The following is a 22711-nucleotide window of genomic DNA, read 5'->3' as shown; positions in this document are numbered from 1 at the left end:
CTCCAATACATTTGTTAGTCTTAAAGGTGCCACAGGAGACTCTGTTGCTTTTTACAGATCCAGACTAACACAGCTACCCCTCTGATACTTGAAACAAATATGTCATCTAAAAACTACTTCGAAAAATTTTAATGTATCTAATAAATATTGTATACAGTTAACCACTGGACTTTTCCCGTGAATATACTTTTTCAGTTGTAATGTGATTAACTTCTTACTGGGTTTCAGAATAAGTCTGTATGCTAGCTATCATAGCAATGTAGAACTCGAAGGGCCTTTTGGAGGTCATCAAGTCCAATGCCCTGCGGTCAGGCAGGCCCAAATAAACCTAGACAATCTCTGACAGGTGGTTGTCCAACTTGTTGTTAAAAACCTCCAGTGATGGGGATTCTACAATCTCCCTTGGAAGCCTGTTCCAGAGCTTAACTACCATTATAGTTTTCCGAATATCTAACTTAAATCTCCTTTTCTGCAGATTAATACCATTACTACTTGACCTGCCTTCAGTGGTAATGGAGAACAATTTATCACCTTCCTCTATAATAGCCGTTAACCTATTTGATGACTGTTATCAGATCCCCCTTTAGTAGTCTTTTCTCAAGACTAACCATGCCCAGTTTTTGTTTTCCTCATAGATTAGGTTTTCTAAACCTTATATCATTTTTGTTGCTCTGTTCTGGATTTTCCAGTTTGTCCATACCTTTCCTGAAGGTATAGTACCCAGAATTGGACACACTACTCCAGCTGAGGCCTCACTAGTGCCTAGTACAGTGGGACAGTTACCTCCCATGTCTTAAATATGACAACCCTGTTAATGCATTCCAGAATATTAGCATTTTTTGCAACCGTATCCCATTGTTTACTTGTATTCAGTTTGTGATCCACTATAACTCCCAGATCCTTCTCAACAGTAGTGCCACTTAGCCAGGTATTTTCCACGTTGTAGTTGTGCATTTGATTTTTCTTTCCTAAGTGAAGTATGTTGCACTTGTCTTCATTGAATTTCATTTTGTTGAATTCAGACCAGGTCTCCAATTTGTCAAGGTCATTTTGAATTTTAATCCTGTCCTCCAAAATGTTTGCAGCTCCTCCCAGCCAAGTGTCATCTGAAAATTTTACAAGCATTCTCTCCACTTCATCATTCAAGTCATTACTGAAAATATTAAATAGCACCAGACCCAGAACTGTACCCTTTAGGACCCCACTAGATACGTTGCACCATCTGACAATGAACCATTGATAACTAAGGCTACGTTTTAGTCACTGGTATTTTTAGTAAAAGTCATGGACAGGTCATGGGCAGTAAACAAAAATTCACGGCCTGTGACCTGTCCATGACTTGTACTATATAACCCTAACTCGTGGGGGGCGGCTTGGGAGTGCTGCACATGCTCGATGGGGTGAGGGGCACCACGGGTGCTCAGAGGGGCACTGCGAGTGCTCGGGGTGGGGGGTGGCCTGAGGGGGTGGGCTGGTGCAGAGGGGAGGGGTTGGCGGGGCTGGCAGGCTCCCTACCTGGCTCCACACTTCCCCGGAAGTGGCAACATCCCCCTCCCTCAGCTCCTGTGCGCTGCCTCTTCCCTGAGTGCCAGCTCCATGGCTCCCATTGGCCGGGAACCGCGACCAATGGGAGCTGCAGGGATGATGCCTGCAGGCGGAGGCAGTGCGCAGAGCCCCCTGGCTGCGCTTCCCCCTAGAAGCCGAGGGAGGGGGATGTCACCGTTTCTGGGGAGCCCCTCCAAGGTAAATGCCACCCAGAGCCCTCATCCCCTTCTGCCCCCCACCCAAACTCCTGCTGCTGCTGGGAGAGGGGGGCGATGGCCCAAGACTGCCCCAGCAGCAGCTGGTGTGTCTGGCCACTGCAGAAGTCACCGAGGTCATGGAATCCATGATCTCTGTGACAAATTCGCAGCCTTATTGATGATTACTATGAGTATGGTCTTTCAACCAGTTGTGCACTCACCTTATAGTAGTTTAATTTAGACCACATTTTCTTAGTTTGCTTATGAGAATGTCATATGCAACTGTGTCAAAAGCCTTACTAAAATCAAGATATATCACATCTTTCCTCCTATAACCCTCCAATAACCCTGTCAAATAATGAAATTTGGTTGATTTGGCATGACAGATCTATGCTGGCTATTCTTTATAACCCTGATTGATTGATAATTTGTTCCAGCATCTTTCACGTATCAATGTTAGGCTGAGCGGTCTAGAATTCCTCAGGTCCTCTTTGTTCCCTTTTTAAAGTTAGGTACTACATTGGCCCTTCTCCAGTCCTATGGGACCTCACCCATCCTCCAGAAGATCTCAAAGATAATTGCAAATTGTGCAAAGCTTGCATCAGCTAGTTTAAGTACCCCAAGATGAATTTCATCAGCCTTGCCAACTTGAATACATCTAATTAGATAAATATTCTTTAACCTGTTCTTTTCTTGTTTTGTCTTGTGTTCCTTTCCTCGTGTCAATATTAATTGTGTTGAGTATTTAATGAATACTAAACCAAAACAGGAATTAAACACATCAGTCTTGGTGATGTCATCAGTTATTAGCTTTCCTTCCCTGCTAAGTACAAAACCTATGCTTTCCTTCATCTTTCTCTTGCTTCTAATATATTTAACGAACATCTTCTTATTGCCTTTTTATATCCCTGGCTCAGTGTAATGGACTTTGTACTTTAGCCTTTCTGATTCTGTCCCTACATACTTGTGCTGTTCTTTTTGTACTGCTCCCTAGCAGTTTGTCCATGTTTCCACTTTTTGTAGGATTCCGTTTTGATGTTCATGTCCTTGAAGAGCTCCTGATGGAGCCATATTTGCCCCTCACTCTTCTTCCTATCTTTCCTTCACTTGGGGATAGATTGCTGTTCTGCCTATAATATTGTCTCCTTGAGAAACTGCTAGATTTCCTGAACTCCTTTATCACTTAGGTTTTTCTTCCCATGGAACTTTACCTACCAGTTCTGAGTTTGTTAAAGTCTGCTTTGAAGTGCAGTGTCCTTATTCTGCTGCTCTCCCTCCTTTTTTCCTTAGAATCTATCATTTCTTGATCAGTTTATCCCAAATTGCCTTCGACCATCAGATTCCCTACCAATTCCTCCCGGTTGGTTGGAATCAGATCTAAAATGACTGTCCCCCAGTTACTTGCTCCACTTTCTGAAACACCAAGTTGTTCCCAGTACATTCCAAGAACTTGTGCTTTGCCATATTACTTTTCCACAGATGTCTATGTAGTTATTCCCCTGTTACTATCCGGTCTTGTGTTTGATATTTCTGATGTCTGTTCTAGAGATTCCTCATCCGCTTCCTCTTCCTGGTGGTCTATATTTGACTCCTACCATGATGTCTCTCACACTTTCTCCCCCTTTTATCTTTACCCAGAGATTTTCAGCGGGTCTGCCTCCCATCTCCTTCTGGACCTCCTCAGTTTTTGCCCTTCCTGTTCTTACTGAACAAGTTGTACCCCTATATACCAATATTTCAGTCAGGAGATTTATCCCTTCAAGTTTCTGTGATGCCAATTAATCTGCCTTGATTACTATATTCTGAATATCTAGGCAAAGCTCTAGTTTTTAAAGTTCATGTCACTCAGTAAGTTGAACAGCTGAGCAGGAGTGATGCCTATCCTCTGTCTGCTGAGTACCGTATTCAGTCATATATGGGTGTGTGGTAGTGAGTTTTAAAAAAGGAAAAACGGAACTATTTACTAACAAAACTTGAATGAGCAATGCAACTGACTCTTCACATTCTGGACTCTGTATTTCAAAGGTGACAAATACTTTGGTTAAATATCTTTTTGAGAAGAGTGGGGAAAACCTGTACTCAAGGGTGGGATTTTTCAAAAGTGTTGACCCAGCTCTGCTCCCAACTTTTATTATGGACTTCCATTTGAGCAGAGTTGGGCCAACACTGAGCACTTTTGAAAATCTCATGCTAAATGTTTAGGGCACCCTAGAGATGTTGTAGTGAAAAAATATTTAATATGTTAATATTTAAAAAATCTAAAAACAGTTTAGTTTTTTAACATTAGAATTTATTAACTATACCTTTGTGACTTGAATGTACCTTGTTTACAAAGATTACATGAATCAATTTGAAAAGTACTATAAATCTCAAAGAAATATTATGGATAAACTGTAAAACTGAAGTATCTAGTAAAAAATTGTGTATAAGACTTTTATTCAAAATTGGCAGTAAAATTTCAGATATTAACCCTGATGGCTCAATAACTAAATTGGATTGATTGTCATGCTAATTTGATTGACTGTAATATGTAGTTTAGGAAAATAGGATTAAAAATTGTGTATAGTTTATCACAAAGGCTTATAAAGCTGTTGACTAGCCTGACATGATTCACTTGCAAATTTAAGTGTGCCATTGTGTACAAACTGAATTTGGATAATGCTAGGCATCAGAAGTGGGAGGCTACGGTCTTTGCAGGAACCATATTTCATTGTGTCGATTTGCAGCAGCTGGATTGGTGTATCCTGCAACAATGAATATATTCTGCAAACATAGCTCAGGGCTCTCCAGAAGTTCTGCCAAGAAGTTTATTTCTCTCATTATAGAGTCTTCATTGGTGACCCCTCTGAAGCTCCTGCAACAACCAATTGTTAATTATATTCTATTCTTTTATTGTATTTCCTGGAGTCCCCTCTAAACCTGGAAGATTTTTTTTTCTCTTCCCAGTGGTTCTATGGTGATTCTCAATGATACTGCTTAATGTATGCACCATATACGGTGATAACTGCTACAATGTTTCTTAACCCAAAATTTACAATTGTCAGGTGTAATGTTCCCTGTTGCACTCATCATTCAATTTTTTTAATAAAAAGGCCCAATACAAGTATCACCGTAACTAATTTACTTCAAAAAACGTCAGTAACGTCAGCGACAGTCTACAGAATGTAATAGTTACCTCCTGAGTTGACTTTGACTTTGGTCTCTGAAACAAGCGGTATTTAATAAAGATATAACACAAGCTTTGATTTTCAATGTTAGCTTTTAGTATTTGTCATATCCTATTTTAAATATATAGAAAGAGACCTGTACTACTTAAGGCTTTACTAGAATAGGATTAATATGTTTCTTACCTAGTATAAACAACAGTAGGAGGCCACTCTTCAATAATTATGTCAGAATCATAAGGCTGAGGTGGCTGCTCCTGCAGTAGCTCAGGCAGGTAGTATGCGACTGTCACTGAACGTGTTATCGCTGAGTGAGTTTCGTTAGTATGCACTAGAGTCACAATGGGTATAGTCATCCCCAAGTACAATCCTGAAGAAAAATACATGACCATCACTCTAGAGAATACAAAAGAGAACTTTTGCACTCAATATGTATGAAGTTTTAAAACTAATATTGAACATTCTTAAGCTAAGCATAGATAAAGTACTGTAGAGTGGAAAAGTTTTTTTCATAGCAGAATGGAATTCAGTAGATTTAGAAATTGGTGGCTTTAGGTGCTGTTGGCTGGAGGCAACTGTTGATATTAACATTCCACTGTGCCTTGGAATTGCAGCACGTACACTATATTAAAATGAAGTGTTCTGAGAGCTCTTCCCTGTCTAGATGTAGTTAGGTTTAGCAAAGACAGGGCTTGTCTACACAAGAAAGTTAATCGCGGAGTAATGTAGTTTGTGAATTTAAAGCAGATTAATTATTCCTGATTAACTCCACAAGTGGATGCTGCTGTTCTGGAATAAGAGTACCTTTATCTGATTTAACTTAATCCACTTGGATTTGGAATAGGAGCATTCTTATTGTAGAATAGGGGCCTCCAGACATGGAGTTACACAGGAATAACTCCCTGTGTAGAGAAGACCACACAAACTGCCTTAACTCTGACACTTGTCTTTCTAGGTTTATTAATCTAACGGGTTTGTATGTATATTTTACACACACACACACACCCCTGATTTAACGCACCCAAATGCAGGGTTACATATCTAATAGTGCAGGCCATATCTACAGAATGAGGGACTGTATCTTGGAAAGCAGTGACTCTGAAAAAGATTTAGGGCTCATGGTGGATAAGCAACTCAATGTGAGCTCCTAATATGATAACTGTGGCAAAAAGGACTAATGCAATCCTTGGATGGATAAAGAGGGGAATAGGAGTAGGGAGGTGATTTTTACCTCTGTATATGGGTATTGATGAGACTGATACTGGGATGCTTTGTCCATTTCTGGTGTCCACATTTTAGAAAGGAAGTTGAAAAACTGGAGGTGACTTGATTAGTGTATGTGTACTTCTGGGGGGAGAAGAGCCCTTTAGTACACAGGGTTTGTAACGTAGCAGAAAAGGGCACAAAAATTAATATATGGAAGCTGAAGCCAGACAAATTTGTTAGAAATTAGGCACACATTTTTAACAGAGAGGGTGATAATAATTGGAACAAATTTCCAAATCAAGACTGGATGCCTTTCAATACAAGGAAGATAGCTTGTGTTGGTTAAAGCATGTTTGCCTCAATACAGAGGTACTTGTGTGAAATTTAATGGCCTGTATTGTACAAGGGATCAGATTAGAAGTAGATGATCTAATGGTCTTTTCTGGTCTTTAGCTGTGCAAACTGACTTAGTATTTTTCAGTAGTATTCTAACAGTTTAGAAATATTTGAACTACCAATATCCAGACAGCCTTTCAGGAAAAACTCATTTGTCTAGTGCTGATCGTGTACTCAGTGTGCAAGGAGGCACTTCCGTTTGGGTTTTTTTTGTTTGGTTTGTTTTCATTTCCAATACAAAGAAGCTGTCACAGGGAGCTGTTTGTACTATAAAGGCTTGTGTATTTGGAACTGGTTGGTGCAAATCAAACTAGAATTGATGAGAGGTGCTGGAGCATAAATAGCAGAAGATGTTCTAATTCAAAACTAGCATCTGTAGTTACCTGAAGAGTTCTGCTCACAAATATATTTCATAAGCTTCATGAATCCCAGACATATGCTCTGTTCATACTGTTCTTCTTGCATTTTAATACAAGCCCATTTAGCTTTTCCATACTGACGTTTTTCGTAAAGCACTTCCCCAAACTGCAAACAAAAAATCAGACGAGTTAGTATCTTAATTTGACGTTAAGCTTTGGTATGAGTAATTGAAAGAACTCCTCGGTGTTTTAAGATGACTAAGTCAGATCCTTTGCCTATTTTGAAAGGAAATAAGCTAACTGGTACACGGGCAGGAGAATGAAAAGAATGACTAGTGATTTATACTAAAGTCTAGATGTCTTAAATATTTAGTTCACTTTTTTGTAGCTAGCTCAAACACTAAGGTTATCTAATGGGCATTGTCTTCTGAGATATAGCTGTGTGCTAGCTACTTGCCTCAAAAGACTATTACACTGGTAAGTAGCAGGATTTTTTAAGACTTTGGTAGTGGGACCATCTGCAGATTTTGATATATTCATTTTTTCCAAGTTTTCCATTAACTCTAATCAATATAAATGATTACCTTGACAAGGGCCATAATCAGTGGTGCTGTAACTTGATCATAAAACAGATTTATGTGGAGGTTAGTGACAAGGTAATATAACTTGCACTGATTTAGCATTCAGTGAGTTTGCAGTACTACTGTAAATTACCAACTGTGTTCAAAGAACATTCAGGTTTCAAAGTCAAGCACTCAAAGATAAAGAAATACCAGGAATTAAAGTTGCTCATGCAACCTTAATTCAGCCCCCTTACACCTATGCATTATGGTACAGTCTCTAATTACATGATGACCTACTCTTTTTCCCCCCCCCCAACCCCTGCCTCATTCAGTGCACAGATGGACAGTGCTCACTTAATGAGCAGCTATTCAGTATTTGTTTTATCCTCATTGTTGAATGTGTGGCTTTACATTTTATTAGCTCCACACTATTCAAACCCAGCTCTAAAGACAGTATTAATTTCCTCCTGGGCTTTTCTATAGAACTCATCATGCAGTGTCTGAGTGCTTCATGAACCTTAATTAATTCATCTTTGCAGCACTCATGTGTGATGAAGGGATATTACTATCCTCATTTTACCAAAGGGGAGCTGAAGGCAGAGATACAGGTCAAAAGTATACGCTGACTTTGGGTGCTTAATTTGAGAGGCCAATAACGTGATTTTTTCAGTATACAGACGCTCCCTGCGTTATACAAACCCAACTTATGCAAATCCGCACTTACGGAAAAAATTCCGTACGTTCTGTAAGCTTTTTTTTTTTTTGTGCGTGTAATTGTCAGGTATACATTCCCGACTTACGTAAAGCGTTACGGAACGCTTGCGTAAGTCAGGGAGTGTCTGTACTTAGCATTATGTAACACTTCATATGTTCAAAGCACAGCTCCGACTAACTTAAGTTGCAGCTGTGAGTGCTCAGCATTTATTCAAATCATACCCTAGTGCAGGGGTCGGCAACCTATGGCATGCGAGCCGATTTTTAATGGCACGCTGCTGCCTGCCGGGGTCCCGGCAGGCGGCAGAGTGCCATTAAAAATCCTGCACAGCCCGACCCGGCCTGCTCTTCTCTGCCCCCTCCCGCGGGGGAAGGGGGCAAGGGGCAGAAGCTTGGTCCTGCTGGCTCCCCTGCCTCTTCCCGCAGTGTGCTGGGTTCCTGCCCCTCCTCCTCCATCCCTCCCTCCCTGCCGGACGATCAGCTGATGGCCCTTGCCAGGGAGGGGGTGGGGGAGGATCAGAGTCAGCGTGCTCGCTGCTCCCGGCGGAGGCAGAGAAGAAGCGGGGGCAGGGCCTTGGGGAAGGTGGGGGTGGAATCAGAGCATATCCCCTCCAGCCCCCTGCCGTGAGCATCCCACGACCCCAACCCACACCCCCAGCTGTCTGCCCTGACCCGCCCTCACACACATCCAGCCCTCTGCCCTGAGCTCTGCTGTCCCGCACACCCCCCAGGCCCCTGACCTGAGCCCTGTACCCCCCTCACACACACCCAGCCCTCTGCTTGGCTCCTTAACCCCCCCCACACACCTCATGCCCTGACACCTGCACCCCCTCATATGCCCCCAGCCCTCTGCCCTGACTCTTGCACCCCCCCACATACCCAGCCACCCCACACGCCATGCATCCCCCACATCCCCACCCCCACCCTGAGCACCAAACGGGAGCTCCTGCACCCCCCCCACACACATTCCCACCTGCACCCCTCGCACCAAATGGGAGCTGCCCAGGTAAGCGCTCCACATCCAAACCTCCTGCCCCAACCCTGAGCCCCCTCCCTCATTCTAGCTCCTGGCCAGACCCTACACCCCAACCCCCAGTCTGCTCCTTCACCTCCAGCCCTGTGCTCAGTGCACTCCCACCCTCAGCTCAGTGCAGAGAGAGAGGAAGAGAATGGGCCAGAACCAGGGAGAAGGTAAGTACCCACTGTATGTGGGCAGGGCCGGGATCCCAGACCAGCAGCAGGCTGAGCGGGTCCGGCAGCCGGGATCCCGGCTGGCAGGCGCCGGCGGATGGAACCCCTAAGCAGCAGCGGGCTGAGCCGCACAGCCCGCTGCCGGTCTGGGGTTCTGGCTGCCGGCCCCTTGCCAGCTGGGGTCCCGGCCGCAGGCCCCGCTCAACCCGCTGCCGGCCTAGGTGAACAGAACCCCAGACCAGCAGCGGGCTGAGCGGGCTGGCGGCGTAAGATCAACATTTTAATTTAATTTTAAATGAAGCTTCTTAAACATTTTGAAAACCTTGTTTATTTTACAATACAACAATAGTTTAGTTATATAATATATAGACTTATAGAGAGAGACCTTCTAAAAAACATTAAAATGTATTACTGGCACATGAAACGTTAAATTAAAGTGAATAAATGAAGACTCGGCACACCACTTCTGAAAGGTTGCCGACCCCTGCAGTAGTGTCTCAAGTTGGGCACCCAGAAAATGAGGAACACAATTAGTGAACACCCCTGAAAATTTTGGTTTTAAGTGACTTGCCCAGCATTACGTAAGAACGTGGGGGCAGAGCCAGGGATAGAATCTGATTCTCCAGGGCAGCATTCAGCTGTGTTAACTGCGAGACCATCTTTCTCTTCTTGCAATCCCCTGCCTCATTCCTACACACCTTCTAAATTTCTGCAACAAATGAGACAGGGGTCCTATAGACAACAGCCTCCTGTACTACACAGCCTTGATTCATACCCAGAGCACCTTCCATCACATCCATTGAATGAGGCACAGATCTTGTAGAGGAAAATAGTATGTAATTGTCACAGTTTTTGGATAACTGCACCTGTAGTCCCCCTCTATGGTCCCTTCAGGAACCTGCTTAAAGATTTCCAGGTTCCAGCCATCACCTCTCCTGGGTGGGAACTGTCTCACTCCCTCCTGCAGAGGTTTTAAGGCTGCAGCACTACCTGATCTACACTATGGTATCCCCAGCAAGCCAGTCTGCTTAAAAGACCAGTGTCTGCTCTTTATTTTTTTTCTGAGAACTATGACTAATGTATTGCCAGCAGTTAGAAGTTACCACAGAGCTCTTGAACAGTGCTTTTTGTTCATAAGGTTAAAAGCATTATAGAGAGAACTTACAAAATAAAAAAAGTACTTTCCTATATGCATACCAAAAGTGCACTAGAGATTACCCATTAGTCTCAGCCCTTCCCCCTCTTAGAGAAAAAGTTCTGTTTGTTGGAACAGGAAAAAGAGCCTCAAGTCAGTTAAAACTCAGGCGGTTTATTCTAAAGTACTTTCCCTGTTTCTTGGTCTCTGGAGAATCCAGTCTGAATTAGTATATGTGAGCCTTCTCAGGAAGTGGTACTTGGGGGTGGGGAGAGGGAGGGGACAATCTGGGTGACTTGATGGGCAGGATCCCCTGGGAAGCTAATATGAGGGGGCAAGGAGTCCAGGAGAGCTGGCTGTATTTTAAAGAAGCCTTATTGACGGCGCAGGAACAAACCATCCCGAAGTGCAGAAAGAATAGCAAATATGCAGGTGACCAGCTTGGCTTAACAGTGAAAACTTGGGTGAGCTTAAACTCAAAAAGGAAGCTTACAAGAAGTGGAAATTTGGACAGATGACTGGAGGGAGTATAAAAATATTGCTAGAGCATGCAGGGGTGTAATCAGGAAGGCCAAGGCATAATTGGAGTTGCAGCTAGCAAGGGATATGAAGGGTAACAAGAAGGGTTTCTACAGGTATGTAAGCAACAAGAAGGTCAGGGAAAGTGTGGGACCCTTACTGAATAAGGGAGGCAACCTAGTGAAAGATGATGTGGAAAAACCTGAAGTACCCAATGCTTTTTTTGCCTCGGTCTTCACAGACAAGGTCAGCTCCCAGACTGCTGCACTGGGCAACACAGTATGGGGAGGAGGTAAGAAGCCCTCAGTGGTGAAAGAACAGGTTAAGGACTATTTAGAAAAGCTGGACGTGCACAAGTCCATGGGTCCAGATCTAATGCATCCAAGGTGCAGAGGGGGAGTTGGCTGATGTGATTGCAGAGCCATTGGCCATTATCTTTGAAAATTTGTGGTGATCGGGGGAGGTCCCGGACGATTGCAAAAAGGCAAATATAATGCCCATATTTAATAAAGGGAAGAAAGAGAACCCGGGGAACTACAGATCGGTCAGCCTCACTTCAGTCCCCGGCAAAATCATTGAACAGATTCTCAAGGAATCCATTTTGAAGCACTTGGAGGAGAGGAAGGTGATCAGGAACAGTCAGCATGGATTCACCAAGGGCAAGTCATGCCTGACGAACCTGATTGCCTTCTATGATGAGATAACTGGCTCTGTGGATATGGGGAAAGCGGTGGATGTGCTATATCTTGACTTTAACAAAGCTTTTGATATGGTCTCCCACGGCATTCTTTCCAGCAAGTTAAAAAAGTATGGATTGGATGAATGGACTATAAGGTGGATAGAAAGCTGGCTAGATTGTCGGACTCAATGGGTAGTGATCAACGGCTCGATGTCTAGTTGGCAGCCCTTATCAAGCAGACTGCCCCAGGGGTCGGTCCTGGGGCCGGTTTTGTTCAACATCTTTATTAACGATCCGGATGATTGGATGAATTGCACCCTCAGCAAATTCGCAGATGACACTAAGCTGCGGGGAGAGGTAGATACGCTGGAGAGTAGGGATAGGATACAGAGGGACCTAGACAAATTAGAGGATTGGGCCAAAAGAAATCTGATGAGGTTCAACAAGGACAAATGCAGAATCCTGCACTTAGGAAGAAAGAATCCCATGTACTGCTACAGGCTAAGCAATAGTTTTGCAGAAAAGGACCTGGGGATTACAGTGGACGAGAAGCTGGATATGAGTCAGCAGTGTGCCCTCATTGCCAAGAAGGCGAACGCCATATTAGGCTGTATTAGGAGGAGCATTGCCAGCAGATTGAGGGAAGTGATTATTCCCCTCTATTTAACACTTGTGAGGCCACACCTGGAGTATTGCGTCCAGTTTTGGTTCCGCCACTACAGAAGGGATGACTTACGAGGAGAGGCTGAGGGAACTGGGGGCTATTTAGTCTGCAGAAAAGAAGTGAGGGGGGATTTGATAGCAGTCTTCAACTACCTGAAGGGGGGTTCCAAAGAGCTCGGCTGTTCTCAGTGGTGGCAGATGCCAGAACAAGAAGCAATGGTCTCAAGTTGCAGTGGGGGAGGTCTAGGTTGGATATTAGGAAACACTATTTCACTAGGAGGGGGTGGTGAAGCACTGGAATGGGTTACCTAGGGAGGTGGTGGAATCTCCATCCTTACAGGTTTTTAAGGTCAGGCTTGACAAAGCCTTGGCTGGGATGATTTAGTTGGGGATTGGTCCTGCTTTGGGCAGGGGATTGGACTAGATGACCTCCTGAGGTCTCTTCCAACCCTAATATTCTATGGTCCTATGATTTGCCTTATCAACACCCACTGTTTTTGGTTCCTGGAAGAGGAGCTGTAGTAGCCTTCCCCCATGGAGGAGGTTATTAAATCACACCTTCTCTCTCTAATATCCTGGGACCAACACAGCTACACCACTATAATTTCCTGGGCTTTTAAAAAAGCAACTGAGAAAAAAATTCCCTCATGTGGCATCATAGTGACACCAACATGGTTTATTAGTAGGTGTGGAAACTTTAGATCCTCTGCTACTTGAAGTAAAGGAGTAACTGATAGAGCAGGGGTTGGCAACCTTTCAGAAGTGGTGTGCCGGGTCTTCATTTATTCACTCTCATTTAAGGTTTCACGTGCCAGTCATACATTTTAACATTTTTAGAAGGTCTCTTTCTATAAGTCTATAATATATTTCTAAACTATTGTTGTATGTAAAGTAAATAAAGTTTTTAAAATGTTTAAGAAGCTTTATTTAAAATGAAATTAAAATGCAGAGCCCCCCGCACCAGTGGCCAGGACCCAGGCAGTGAGAGTGCCCCTGAAAATCAGCTCGTGTGTTGCCTTTGGCATGCGTCCCATAGGTTGCCTACCCCTGTGATAGAGGGTAACATACTACTTCTGTGTGGACTTTCACTAGAGGGGGGTGAGATGCATACTTTGCTGGTGGGTTTCACAGTTGCTGGTAGCAGAGGAATGGCCAGGCTTAGGAATCGGGTTAGATTCCAGCTTCTGGGTGGGAGTATGCTCTACAGAGCACAGATTCTTCTGCCCATTTTCCTCCAACCCTGACCCTTTCTGCCTGACCATGCTGCTATTTGTAATGACTAGTGAACAGTGCATACAATTGGTGAAAAATCCCTGGTCTGAAATCTGTTTGCATTGAATGTTTGTTGTAGTTCCAATAACAACTAGTACTGTCTATTTTTAAACAGGGTGAAATTAATTGAATTAGCTATAGATAGATAATTCAACTCTGCTGGCTTCACCTTTTTGCTTTTAAATATCTGTCGAGAATTTTTTTTTTACTCACACTTTTGGTAACAGCCTTTGTGTTCTGATAAAATAATGGTTCTGATAAACAGAGAAGTTAACCCCACCACTTGATTAGCCAGCTTAGTGATATATTTTGAGAGTGGAAGTAGAAAACTAGAAATTAATTTCAAATAGTCTTAAGGAAAGGAAATGTTATCTTGGAGGCATTTTAAAGATCATATCTACATATGTATTCCTGAAATCTGCAAAGCAGAACTAGAGTGTAACTGACCCAGGCTCTGAGTAGAAAGAAGGTATTCTGTTCTCTGGATCAGAGCAAGCACGGATTGTTCAAAATGGCAAATTCACAAATCAAAAGCACACTCGAGGGCAGTCTTTTTTTTTTTTTTTTTTTTTGGACTCTTACTTTTGAAGTTAAAATATCTACGTATTTAGCTTGCATTAAGCTTTCAGTAGCTATTATGCAGTGTCCATATAAATCTCATACTCTTTCTCACCTTAACTTTTTCTATTTAATTTGGACTTAATCTAATTGCTTGGGAAAACATTGACTTTATTTTTTAAAATTACATTTGAAAATAACATCTCTTGCATACCTGGCAAGACACACATTCTGGATTTTCATTTGGAAAGGAAATGTATTCAAAATTTTGAACTTTCCTTTTACAAGGTAAATAAAGGGAAAATATCCTTTAAACTTTTTTAAGTTCACATTCAGATACTGATTTAGGATGTTCACATACTGAAGTGGTTTTGGGTCACCTAACTTTCATTCTAAGCATACTGATTTCAATCACTCGTGTGCACTGTTCTCCCCTTCTTCAATTATGGACTGTTAGACATTGGGGCCAGGTTTGTTTCCTCATGTTTTCAGTTACATCATCAGTCTTGCAACACTTAGAAAATTAAATTGCTTATCAAAGTGTACTCATTTCAAATACCAGAATAAATACTTTGCAGGAAAATAATTACCTTTTCTTTGCGGTGTATCAGTGTAAATGGGATACTTTCCCTCTCCTGATGTTGATTATTTCTGGTCAGTTGCTGGATTGGCTCTGCCATGTCTGCAATGACATCATATGTTTTTAATTCTAGAATTGAAACTACAGAAATAAGGAGTAAGCACATCTGGTTTTATTTTGGCCCGCTTTGCTTTTGTTTTTTGTTAAAAATGAGCCTGACTTACCTCAGTGTAGAAAGGCATAGTCAGTTGACTTTCTTACCTTTGAACCTCTAAAATTATAACAAATTTTAGACTTTCTATTTATTCATATTGCAAAGTAACATACCATCTGAGTCCTCCTATACTCCCTGTTGATTGTTGACACTTCCACTGCCCCAGTAGAGAAGCCCAACCTATACAGCTGCTCAGGAAGCAATGCCTAGATAAGAGTCTAGTCCAGTGGTTCTCAACGTGCGGCCCCAATCAGCATACAACTGCAGCCCATGTGACATCCTCAAGGCCATATGGTTTTGATATATATATGGGCCACATCCATACTCTCTCTATATAAGGGCTGAAAAGCGATTAAAAAAATTAATCGCGATTAATCGCTCGATTAAAAAAAATTGATGTTTAACAATAATATAATACCATTTATTTAAATATTTTGGATGTTTTCTACATTTTCAAATATATTGATTTCAATTACAACACAGAATACGAAGTGTACAGTGCTCACTATATATTTTTTATTACAAATATTTGCACTGTAACAAACAAAAGAGAGTATTTTTCAATTTACCTAATACAAGTACCGTAGTGCAATCTCTTTATCATGAAAGTTGAACTTACAAGTGTAGAATTATGTCCAAAAAAACCCCTGGCATTCAAAAATAAAACAATGCAAAACTTTAGAGCATAAAAGTCCACTCAGTCATACTTCTTGTTCAGCCAATCACTCAGACAAACAAGTTTGTTTAACATTTACAGGAGATAGTGCTTCTCATTCACAATGTCACCTGAAAGTGAGAACAGGTGTTCGCACGGCACTATTGTAGCTGGCATCACAAGATATTTACATGCCAGATGTGCTAAAGGTTCATATGTGCCTTCATGCTTCAACCACCATTTCAGAGGACATGCATCCATGCGGATGACAGGTTCTGCTTGATAACAATCCAAAGCAGTGCGGACCGACACATGTTCATTTTCATCATCTAGTCAGATGCCACCAGCAAAAGGTTGATTTTCTTTTTTGGTGGTTCAGGTTCTGTAGTCTCTACATTGGAGTGTTGCTCTTTTAAGACTTCTGAAAGCATGCTCCACACCTCGTCCCTCTCAGATTTTTGAAGGCACTTCAGATTCTTCTTCGAGTGCTTGCTCATATCCATTCCAGTTAGGTGTGTGCGCGCCGCGTGCACGATCGTCGGAAGATTTTTACCCTAGCAACACCCGGTGGGTCGGCTGTGGAGCCCCCTGGAGTGGCGCCGTTATGGCGCTGGATATATACCCCAGCCGACCCAGCGCCCCCTCAGTTCCTTCTTACCGCCCCTGACGGTCGTTGGAACTGTGGAGCGCGGCTTAGCTGATCTCCACACTCCCTAGCTTCTCATTGTTCTTGTTATAGTTAGTTATATAGATAGTTTTCAAGTTAGTTAGTTAGTTAGTGCGGGCAGCGAACCAGCAGGCACTCCTGAGCCGCTGTGGCTTCAATATGTGGTCCTCGATGGGGAAATTTAGAGAGCTGGTTCCCCAGGACTCGAGGGAAGAGTTCGGGGCCTTGGTAGAGGAGGGCAAGCGGGTGGCATGCACCTCCCTACAGGCGTCCCTTGATATAGCGGACTCGGCCGCTAGGACCCTGGCGTCGGGGATAGCAATGCGCCGAATCTCCTGGCTCCAGGTGTCAGGCTTGCCACCTGAACTGCAGCAGACCCTGCAGGACCTACCGTTCGAGGGCCAGGGCCTCTTTTCAGAGAAAACGGACTCGAGGCTCCAAAATCTAAAAGACTCCCGGACGATGATGCGCTCCCTGGGGATGCATGACCCAGGGCCTCAGCGCAGACCCTTCAGGCCCCAGCCTCAGCGGTTCTACCCTCCCCCGCCTCGTCCAAGACAGGACTTTGCTAGGAGGCGGGGTCGAGGTGGTAGGCGGAGGTCGACCGGCCCTCAACCCGGTCAGAACCAGGGCCAGCCTAGGCCACCTTCTGGGCCTAGACAAGCCTTTTGAAGGTGCGGTCGAGGACGGCACCTCAACCAATTTCCAGGATTCGGTTCCCCCCTTCCGGGATCGCCTCTCCCGTTTCCACCGTGCTTGGTCCCGTATAACCTCGGACCGTTGGGTCCTTCGCACGGTGAAAGGGGGATACGCCCTCCAGTTTTCCTCGCCCCCCCCCCCCACTCCCCCTCCCCGTCCCTCTTCAGGGACCCTTCTCACGAGCAACTCCTTACACAGGAGGTTCTTGGGCTCCTCGCTATGGGGGCCATAGAGGAGGTTCCATCGGAGCTAAGGGGCAGGGGGTTTTACTCCCGCTACTTCCTGATACCCAAGTCAAAAGGGGGTCTACGGCCCATCTTAGACTTACGCGGACTCAACAAATTCATAGTAAAGTTGAAGTTCCGCATGGTGTCATTGGGGACCACTATCCCTTCACTGGATCCTGGAGACTGGTTCGCCGCCCTCGACATGAAGGACGCTTATTTTCACATAGCAATTTATCCGCCCCACAGACGTTTCCTGCGATTCGTGGTAAACAGGGTACACTACCAATTCGCAGTCCTTCCCTTCAGCTTGTCCTCGGCTCCCAGGGTGTTCACAAAGTGCCTGGCAGTTGTCGCGGCCTTCCTTCGTCGACAAGGGATACAGCTGTTCCCGTACTTGGACGACTGGCTGGTACGCGGCCGCACCAGAGACCAAGTGCAGGCTCATGTCCGCATAGTGACAAACACTTTCCACGAGCTGGGCATTCTACTCAACAGAGAGAAGTCCACTCTAGTACCAACTCAGAGGATAGAGTTCATTGGAGCAATCCTGGACTCCAGACGTGCCCGAGCCATACTGCCAGACAGCCGATTCCATACCATCTCAGGCGTCATTCAAGGTCTCAGGGCCTTTCCAATTACCACCATAAGAACATGCCTTGTCCTTCTGGGCCACATGGCCTCGTGTACATACGTAACCAGGCACGCCAGACTGCGACTTCGCCCACTGCAGGCTTGGGTGTCATCGGTCTACCGTCCTCATCGAGACGACCTGAACATGGTGGTCACGGTTCCGGCCTCGGTCTTGGCCTCTCTCGCCTGGTGGACGGATCGCACAGCGGTCTGTGCAGGAGTACCCTTTCACGCCCCGCAGCCCTCCCTCCACCTAGTTACGGACGCTTCATCTCTAGGCTGGGGCGCTCACCTGGGGGAGCACCATACCCAAGGCCTGTGGTCCGCGTCCCAACTAGCCCTGCACATCAACGTCCGAGAGCTGATGGTGGTGCGCCTGGCTTGCCAGGCTTTCCTCAACTTCCTACAAGGCCGTTGCGTGCTGATTCTCACCGACAACACCACGGCCATGTTTTACATCAACAAGCAAGGCGGAGCTCGCTCATCTCCCCTATGCCAAGAGGCCATTCGCCTGTGGGAATTCTGCATCGCCCACTCGATTCATCTCACGGCGTCATTCCTGCCTGGAGTCCAGAATACGCTGGCGGACCGTCTCAGCAGGTCCTTCCAGACGCACGAGTGGTCGATTCGCCCGGACATCATTTATTCCGTCTTCCAAAGGTGGGGGTTTCCCCAGATCGACCTATTCGCGTCTCGGGCCAACAGGAAGTGCCAGGCATTCTGCTCCCTACACGGGCGAGCCCCGGGCTCTCGGTCAGACGCCTTCCTCATGGCATGGAAAGACCATCTGTTCTACGCCTTTCCTCCATTCCCGCTGGTCCACAGGGTGCTGCTCAAGATCCGCAGGGACCATGCACGGGTAATTCTAGTCGCTCCCGCTTGGCCGAGACAGCACTGGTACACCACACTGCTGGAGCTGTCAGTACAGAGGCCCATCACGCTCCCCTTAACTCCGAATCTCATCTCTCAGGACCACGGCCGGCTGTGTCACCCCGACCTGCAGTCACTCCACCTCACGGCGTGGATGCTTCATGGTTGAGTCGGTCAGAGCGGCAATGCTCCCAGGCCGTCCAACAGGTCCTGCTGGGAAGTAGAAAGCCCTCTACGCGGACCACTTATTTAGCCAAGTGGAAGAGGTTCTCCTGTTGGTGTGAGCAACGAGCTACGTCTCCCGCGCAGGCTCCTATCCCCTTGATACTGGAGTACCTTCTGTCCCTAAGACACCAAGGCTTGGCGACATCCTCAATTAGGGTTCACCTCGCCGCCATTTCCGCTTTCCACCCAGGAGAACTCATGTCCTCGGTCTTCTCTAACCCGATGGTCGTTAGATTCCTCAAGGGCCTAGACCGGCTGTACCCACAGCAACGACAGCCGGTTCCGACGTGGAACCTCAACCTCGTCCTCTCCAGGCTCACAGGGCCTCCGTTTGAACCATTGGCGACCTGCTCACTCCTCTACTTATCCTGGAAGACAGCCTTCCTCGTAGCCATCACCTCAGCACGACGCGTCTCGGAACTCAGGGCGCTGACATCCGAGCCCCCTTACACGGTGTTCCACAAGGACAAGGTGCAGCTTCGCCCCCACCCTGCCTTTCTTCCAAAGGTGGTGTCACCTTTCCACGTAAACCAAGATATATTTCTTCCGGTCTTCCATCCGAAACCGCACGCTACTCGTCAAGACCAACGTTTACATTCTTTGGACGTTCGCAGGGCCCTGGCTTTCTACATTGACCGTACAAAGCCATTTAGGAAAACGATGCAACTCTTCGTTGCGGTGGCCGACCGGATGAAAGGCTCACCGGTCTCTTCACAGTGCCTGTCCTCTTGGATTACGTCCTGCATTCGTGCTTGCTACGACCTGGCCGGTGTACCGACGCCACGCCTCACTGCTCATTCCACGAGGGCCCAGGCCTCCTCGACTGCCTTTCTGGCTCAAGTACCAATCCAGGACATTTGTAAAGCTGCAGTGTGGTCATCGGTCCACACATTTGCTACTCACTATGCGCTGGTGCAACAGTCCAGAGACGATGCTGCTTTCGGGTCAGCGGTTCTGCACACAGCAATGTCTCACTCCGACCCCGCCACGTAGGTGGGGCTTGGGAGTCACCTAACTGGAATGGATATGAGCAAGCACTCGAAGAAGAAAAGACGGTTACTCACCGTTGTAACTGTTGTTCTTCGAGATGTGTTGCTCATATCCATTCCAAACCCGCCCCCCTTCCCCACTGTCGGAGTAGCCGGCAAGAAGGAACTGAGGGGGCGCTGGGTCAGCTGGGGTATATATCCAGCGCCATAACGGCGCCACTCCAGGGGGCTCCACAGCCGACCCACCGGGTGTTTCTAGGGTAAAAATCTTCCGACGATCGTGCACGCGGCGCGCACACACCTAACTGGAATGGATATGAGCAACACATCTCGAAGAACAACAGTTACAACGGTGAGTAACCGTCTTTTCTTAAACCTTGGGTCGAGTGCTGTAGCTATCTTTATAAATCTCAGATTGGTACCTTGTTTGTGTTTTGTCAAATCTACAGCGAAAATGTTCTTAAAACAAACAATGTGCGGAGTCCTCATCCAAAACTACTATAACATGAAATATATGGCAGAATGCGAGTAAAACAGAGCCGGAGACATACAATTCTCCCCCCAGGAGTTCATTCACAAATTTAATTAACACATTTTTTTAACAAGAGTCATCAGCATAGAAGCATGTCCTCTGGAAAGGGGCAATATCTGCCTCCTTACTCAAGCCTTCCCTAATAACAAGGAATTCAAAGTAGGAGAGGATTTTTAAAAAAACCCAAAGCCCTGAAGCAAAACAAGGGATTTCAGTCACAGAACTGATCAGGAGTTTGTGCATGCAACTTGTACAGAATTCAGTTTGACATTAATATGGTATCTAAATACCACAGATAGGCACTACAGCTTACTTGAAAAGAAGTTTGCTTTGTCTTGTTAACCTTAAAAACGACTGAGGTTTCTTGCAGGGGGGAATGACTGAATTAAGCTAAGAAGGAATAAAATGGCCAAACTTAAGAAACGTGCCAGCTATATGTTTCACTGAAGACCATGTCCTTTGAAAACTTGTTTTAAACAGCCACAGGTCCCTAACTCAATATTTAAATAACACGAGGAATTTTTTTACAGGCTACTTTAAAACCTGCGATGTCAAATTTTTAAATTGCAATTGTTTCCATCGATTGCATAATATTTTATACATATTTGTCATATATCAATGATGTAATTAGATACATAACCTACTTTTGATAAGGGATTTTACTTTAGCTTTAAAGGTGCAGAAGATATTTAAAATGACAAAATGAATTGGTCAACTTTTGTAATAGTAAATATTGACTTTCTAGCAAAATGAAGCTGTAATGTACAAAAGCTTAAATCAGGACAAAATAGGTTTCATAACTTCAGATTTGTAAATTTTTCACATCCTAATGCAGAAAGAATTCACAGTGGATTAATATTTTAAGATTAGTCATAATGCCATAGCATAAGACACTGGCAAGTCTAAAATCAAAAAGCTACCAGTTTTGTTTGGGCTAAAAGGCACACTAGCATTTTGCATACGTCTTTGCTCTGTTTGTAAGCAAAGACGGTATTGAATATAAAAAAAAAATGAGCCTCTTAAGTGTCATGTGTGTTGCTCGTGATCACCGTCCTGGCACCAAGGCAGCTGAATTAAGGTGGCATGAGGCCCCTAAGGAAATGCCAGAATTAACTTCTGAGTGCTTGGCTTTGCGACCTTAATAGTCTTTTAATATGTTTTTGTATGTAATTTCCTAGGTTTTTTTTAAAAGCAAATTGAATGACAAGAAATTCCCTCGTGGCATTATAGGGACATCAACATGAGTCCTCTGCAGGGTTGGAACCTTTTAGATCCACTGCACAGACCTCTGTCACTTGAGCTAATGGAGTAACTGATAGCAGTTGCAGGTTGTCATCCTGTATTTGGGTCAGCACTAGAGGGGGAGGAGAGACACTGTGTGTGGGTGTTTCAGAGATAGTTGCTAACAGTAGAGGAATGGTGAGACTCTGGAGGGGAGTGTGTTTTAGTGGGTACAGACCCTTCTGCCCTGTCCCACTCGTCTTTTCTCCACCCCAAGCTCCTTGTTCCAGTCTCATTCTTCTTGCCTACCCAGTTTCATGCCAGACCCAGTCTCCTTGCTCAGCCAGTCCTAGTGTCCCTCTCCAGGCTCCCCATCCAACTTCTCTTCTCTCCCAGGCCCAGTCCCCCAGATTCCAGCCCTAGTTTCCTTCCATTGAGCTCCTGATCGAATCTCAGTCTCTCCCCCGACCTTTTCCCTTCCCTGGCTCCTTGTCAGTCTCTCTGTTTAGCCAGTCCCTGTTCTCCCTGAACACCCAGCCCCTTGTCAGATCTGCGTCCCCTCCCCTGCACCCCTGTTCTTTCCCACACTGATTGTCCCAGGCTCCTCGTCCAGCCAGTCCCAGCTTCTTGTACAATCTCAGTGTTTGTGCCCCAAAGCCTACTGGCTCCCATCCCCCTAGTCTCCTTGCTCAGTGTATCCCAGTTTCTCTCCTCCCACAGTCCCAGTCTCACCAGACTTCTTGTCCTCTTCCCCAGCTACTTTCCTTTCCCCAGGTCTGGCTTTTGGCTACTCTGCACTTGAATCAGACAGCTTTCTCCTCCATGCTGCTTGGATGCCAACAGGAAGGTCATTGAGAACATAAGAGACACAAGCTCTCTGCTCTGAGTCCCCATGCCCAGCCCCAGCCCCATCCCAGCCTGGATCAGCCATTTCATGGAAGGTCTGTCTTTGCCCCTGTTACCATGGGCTGCAGCGTGTTCACAGATTCTGTGGGGATGGCTTATGTGCAGTATGGTGACATGTAGGAGCTGTTAGGGGAT

General features: G+C 45.2%; 2 protein-coding genes across 3 annotated transcripts in view; one reads left to right on the top strand and one right to left on the bottom strand.

Annotated features, from left to right (window-relative positions):
* Positions 1-22711, top strand: part of FANCM (FA complementation group M) — a 150604-nt gene that overhangs the window by 14751 nt on the left and 113142 nt on the right. The gene's annotated exons all lie outside the window — the stretch shown is intronic.
* The window catches only part of LOC112117137 (heme-binding protein 2-like), a 32807-nt gene continuing 12089 nt past the window's right edge, over positions 1994-22711 (bottom strand). For both annotated transcript variants that reach the window (XM_024215016.3, XM_024215018.2), the window contains exons 2-5: positions 14752-14843; positions 6892-7033; positions 5093-5276; positions 1994-4596 (exon numbers count right to left, since the gene is read on the bottom strand). In XM_024215016.3, the coding sequence (XP_024070784.1) occupies positions 4425-4596; positions 5093-5276; positions 6892-7033; positions 14752-14843 (590 nt within the window). In that variant the 3' untranslated portion in view covers positions 1994-4424. The remainder of the gene's footprint in view (positions 4597-5092; positions 5277-6891; positions 7034-14751; positions 14844-22711) is intronic.

The sequence above is a fragment of the Terrapene carolina genome, unplaced genomic scaffold, assembly GCF_002925995.2.
Source record: "Terrapene carolina triunguis isolate 2854851 unplaced genomic scaffold, T_m_triunguis-2.0 Scaffold189, whole genome shotgun sequence".
Lineage (NCBI taxonomy): Eukaryota > Metazoa > Chordata > Testudines > Emydidae > Terrapene > Terrapene triunguis.
The sequence above is the reverse complement of the archived record's forward strand: the minus strand, read 5'-3'. Positions and strand labels throughout refer to the sequence as shown.